Source organism: Helianthus annuus, chromosome 6 (genome assembly GCF_002127325.2).
Source record: "Helianthus annuus cultivar XRQ/B chromosome 6, HanXRQr2.0-SUNRISE, whole genome shotgun sequence".
In the NCBI taxonomy this organism is placed as follows: Eukaryota; Viridiplantae; Streptophyta; class Magnoliopsida; order Asterales; family Asteraceae; genus Helianthus; species Helianthus annuus.
The window spans coordinates 46,039,250-46,044,624 of record NC_035438.2 but is presented as its reverse complement, the minus strand read 5'-3'; the positions used below and the strand labels follow the sequence as shown (position 1 = coordinate 46,044,624).

Genomic DNA, 5,375 nt, shown 5'->3' with positions numbered 1-5,375 from the left:
TTGGAAAACATATACCATAGCAGTGGTTTTGAAATTGCTGGTAATTTTAAATTCAAAATGCCTGGGGATATGTACTTTGCAATTAATGCACGTCACTCAATCACTTCTGTCTTATGATAAAGGCGTCTTATAGGTAAATGAATAGGTTAATTGTAATTTAATAACGTGTTTAATTTTATATTTTTCCCATGTAAATGTATTAAAAGCCTAACGACTGTCGCATCATATTCTTTCGTCTGACGATGTATTTAGTCATAACCTCCTTCATGGGGTATATAAAATACATTGGGCAGAGGTTTTGATATTACCGTTTTCATCCATCTACTCAATCATCTTCAAAAGTTTTTTGTTTATCAATATCATTAAAATTTCTTTTACTTTCAAAGACTCATTGGTTCACTGCAAAAATGGAAAAATTTGGGTTTCAAGTGATTGTTGACGAGATTTTCACAAGGCTCTCTGCAGAAGATATTGGCCGTTTCAAATGTCTTTCCAAGAATTTTAAAAGGGAATTGTCAAGTCATGGATTTCAGATGATGCATGCTCTCCGAGGTGGAGATTCAGTACAAAAGAAACTACTCTCCTTTAAAGACACGTCAATTGTCGTTGACGACGTAGTTGCTGGTAATTTGGATGTTGTTAGAAGCAAAACCTTAAGTTTTCCTAACAATATCCACCCTAGCTTCTTACGTATTCTATCGTCATTTAATGGTTTGTTGTTAGTTTGCAATGAAGGGATTTGCTGTCAGCTGATTCTTTGGAATCCAACTACCAGGCGCTATAAGGTTTTGTCTAATGACTACTTCAATTACAATCATGATCGAAACTTTGATACTGGTGGAATTTATTTTGATCAGTTCAATGATCTGAAAGTGCTGAACATCAGATGTTACCGTAATGTAACTGTTGCTCGTGTTTACTCACGACGTTGTGAGTCATGGAGAACAATAAATTTTGGTAGCGTAAACAATTATGATTCAAGTGGTTATTCATGGTCTACAGGAGTTTATGCTGATAAAACCATATATTTTATGGTTTCAAATTATTGGTATCCACTAGGTGAGAGGAACATCGTTGCTTTTGACGTTCTGAGTGAGACTTTTAGAATGCTTCGTTTTCCAGATAGTGTTGTAGTTAATCCTTGCCAAGGGCATTTTTTGACAATCGCAAAGACGCTGCATTTGATTGTTATTGGAAAGTCTGCTGAGCTAACTGCTGATTTACTCAGATATGAAGAAAAAGGCTGGATGAAGGTGTTTGTTTTCAATAATCCTCGTGTAGTTGATTATGTAGATAGGCGCCAAAGGACTAATATAATTGAAGACAACAAGTGGCTGATAACAAGCATCTGGGGGGATATGATTGAAGTTGATCTGAGCAACGAATTTCTGAAATACCTCCAACATGTTGACAACTACAATGGTCCGAAAGGAGCTTTAATTATCGAGACTACTGTTTCACCAATTGATTAGGAATTAGGATCCTGTATTTTATTGAATTTTGTTTGCTGTTTTGACAATTGTAGTTTTTATATAATTAGTTGTGATAAAATTATTAATCATGTTTATTATTTAAATTAAGTAAATGATTATTTATGTTTGAGAGTGTAAAAGCTTTTAATATTGGCAATGGTCTGTTTAAATGATCAAAGCTCTGTTATTGGGAACAGATATTTCTAAATAAAACAGTGGTTGATACATCTATTGACCCAAGTCAACAGATGGATGAACTTTGTATGCTGTTTCGCCCATTTATTTGGAATTATTATGTTGTATTCTATTGATTGCTGTTTGCTGTTTTGAAGTTTGTTTATTATATAGTTACCTCTGTTTGACACTTGTAGTTTTTATATAATTAGTTGTGTTAAAATTATTAATGATGTTTGTTATTTAAATTAAGTAAATAAATATTTAGTTTTGAGAGTGTAAATGCTTGTAATATTGGCAAACGTATGTTTAAATGATCAAAGCTCTGTTATTAGGAACATATATTTGAAAATAAAACAGTGGTTGATACATCTGTTGACTTTGGTCAACAGATGGATGAAAACAGATGTTTGGAAGTACTGTTAAGAAAACTGTGGTTGAAACTGCTGTTTGGTTAAAATGGTGGTTTAAAACCACTGTTGGGTTAAAATAGTGTTTTGTGGAGGTTGAAGGGGATTGAAACGATTGTTGGGTTAAAATATATTTTTTTGTAGAAGGAACATGCTTGAACTACTGTTTATATAATGACTGTTGTTAAAGCTCAGTGTTTTAATCCACTGATAGGCTATCTACTGATAGTTATAGTCAGCTACTGTTTTCATTTTCATCACTGTAAACTACTGATATTGATTCATCAGTGGTTTCCTAACAACTATCATCCATTTTTCATCAGAGGTTGTCACGTGGACAGTACTTAGCCGTTGATCTTTTGTAACCACTGCCACGTCAGCATTCAGTTTTTCCACCTATAAAATCCTGATCAAAACCCCAAACAGGGTTTTGACTGTCGAGTCGAATTCCTTTCAAAAGCAGTTTTCACCAAATTCTATCAAATCACTCATCTTCTTCCTTCGTTCTTAACTACCTTTGATTTATCATGGATCTTCCATTCAAAACCCATCATAACTACGTGTGTACTCTTGCAAAAACAAGTAAAAACACAGGTTTTCATTCCGTGATTGATGCACTTTCATCTTCAAAGTACAAAAATTTGTTGACCTGCAATGAAACCATCTACCTGGATACCCAACGAGAGTTCTGGAAAAAATGCAAAGCTTGAAACTAAGGACAAAAAGACCTTAGCTATTACTTCATCAATAAGGGGAATTCTAGTGGTCATCACACCTCAAACGATTTCAGAGGTTTTTGAAATCAATGATCTTACAGGTAAAAGCTCTTTCCCAAAAACAGAGTACCAAACTGATTTCATTGAGAGAGGGTATGAAGAAGAAATGAAAAAGGTTACTTTAGAAAAGGGCAGTTTTCCACCTGCTCCGAGGTTTTTATTCCATACCCTCCTGATGTGCGTGTCAAATAAAACAACAGCTTTTAATGAAATACCATTGAAAATCCAATACCTAGGCTATGCTATCATGGCTGAAGAAAATTTTAACTACTCTTAGGAAATTTTCAATGATATGGTTAAGAATGTAAATAAAAAATCATTTTTATTGTTTCCAAGGTTTTTAAGTTTTTATCTTCAAAAGAAATTTTCAAAGGATAATGCACATGTCCTTATCCAAGGAAATCCTATTCAAATAAATAGTCTAACTTCTGAAACATTCATAAGACTGTTAAAACCTTCAAAAATCCAAACAGAGGTACCTGAGCAGAATTTAGCAACAACAACTGCTCCTCAGGCCCCTGCTGTTGAGCCCACTGCTCCTGGTGATCACAGAAGCACAACCCCATCTGTGAAACCCACACCAAAAATCACCAAAAAGACCAAAAAGACCAAAAAGAAAACTATCCAAAAGCCCCTCAAACCCACCAAAAAGGTGAATCTGGAAGACGAGATCCCAGAGGTAACACCTATGACAACACAAAAGTCATCTGAGACCACTGCTGCTACTTCCTCACAACAGATGGAAGAAGGATCTCAACCTGAGCCTAAAACTCCTCCTGCATCCTCTCAAAAGGATCAGGTTGTATCAACAGGAACACCACAATCAATGATACCACTGTTGGATGCACTTGATATAGCTCAGATAAAAATCAGTTCTTCTCAATCACCTGTCAATGAGAATATACCACAACAAGTGACTGAGTCTGGTGTCTCTATCTCTGCTAGCCCACCAACAGTTGAGGATGCTACACTGCAGGAATTACAAGTAATTCCTGTCAGTAGTTCAAGTGGAGCAGCTACTACAGGTGTTGAACCCACTGGTTTACACCTGAACAGTAGTTTCATTAGTGAGACTCCCTTGAAGGCAATTTCTTCTTTGGGAAACATAGTGTCCACTGGTGTTTTTACATGTAACACTGGTGACCTTAAGATGGTAAGCTCTGCTGAAGAAAGAAGTCCCAAGTACCGAGAACAAAGGGCATCAATGGATGATTTTTGGGAAACTTTTCCTAAGTCAACCACTGATACAACCACCACTGGTGGGAAATCAGATGATCCCATTAACTTGGGTGATGGTTTAAACTACAAAGAATTGACAGAGAGGGTTGATAAACTTGACACATCTGTTGCAGAAATCAAAACTATGCTGCAACAGTTGTTACAAGCTCAAAAGGATAAATCCACTGCTTCACCATCTGCAACATCTGCTCCATCCACTGCTGAGCTATGGCATTTGTTTCAACCTCTGCTTCACAAACAAAGAGAATATGCAGATCAACAGCATGAAGTTCAACTTCAAATGGTCAGAAATGTTATGGAAGCTAGGTATAAGGATACTCAAGCAGATATCAAAGCCATTAAAGCTCATCTGCTTCAAACTACTGGTACTGCTCCTCCTTCAATCATCTATGTTGAAAATCCTGATGATGTCAAAAAGGTGGAGAAAACTAAAGGGAAGAACGGAAAAGAAGACGGTTTATACATGCCACCAGATCGAATGTCTAAACTTGTGGTAGAAATCCCAAGGCCGGATGGTTCCAAAAAGATTGATGAGACTCAAAATGCATTTGCAGCATTAAAGGCAAACATGAAAGGGTCTAAAAGGTTTGAAGAGCAGGGTACTTCTAAACCTAAAAGAAGACAGCCTACCAGAAAAGTAAGCCAACCCAAAACCACACTTTCCAAAACCACCAAACAAACTCCTCAAATCCCCAAAAGTTCGTCTCATCAAACGACCAAACCAACAGATGTTAAAACACATGTTGTATCAACAGTTGTTGGTACTTCAGTTGTTTCAACAGATGTTATCTCAACAACTACCATCACTACTACATCAACCCATACTCAATCCACTGTTATACCACAAACAATATCACCACCACAAAAATCAGCTGCCAAAAAGCAGAAAACAACAGTTGACACATCAACTGTTGTAGTGACCACAGTGGTTGAAACACCATTTGTTTCAACAGCTGTTAGTCAGATACCCACTATTTCAATCACTGCCACTCAACCCACAAATACACCACCAACTTCTCCAAATCACAAAAGGAGAAAGATAACAAACATTGTACTGGAAGATGGCACTTCCCCAACTCTAACATCTACACAACAACTATTTCTTGTCACCATTCCAAACCCTGTTCCATTATCTTCAGTTCAACTCTTCAATCAAAACACTACCATTGTCCCTGCAGGAGTACAATATCCTTTAGATCTTCCAGCAGTCAAGGAGGAAATCAAATCCTTCTACTCTGAAGATGATCCTGAAAAGAGGAAACTCCCATCTGTTCAAGGTTATCCTTTGCCAAGAAATATAGAAG

At 36.6% G+C, this 5,375-nt stretch overlaps 1 protein-coding gene across 1 annotated transcript; it reads left to right on the top strand.

Annotated features, from left to right (window-relative positions):
- Positions 1 to 407: 407 nt before the first annotated feature.
- Positions 408 to 1,540, top strand: LOC118479552 (F-box/LRR-repeat/kelch-repeat protein At2g27520-like). Its single transcript, XM_035974123.1, has 2 exons — positions 408 to 1,406; positions 1,526 to 1,540. The coding sequence occupies exons 1-2, from the start codon at positions 408 to 410 to the stop codon at positions 1,538 to 1,540; spliced, it is 1,014 nt and encodes a 337-aa protein (XP_035830016.1).
- The last annotated feature ends 3,835 nt before the right edge of the window (positions 1,541 to 5,375 follow it).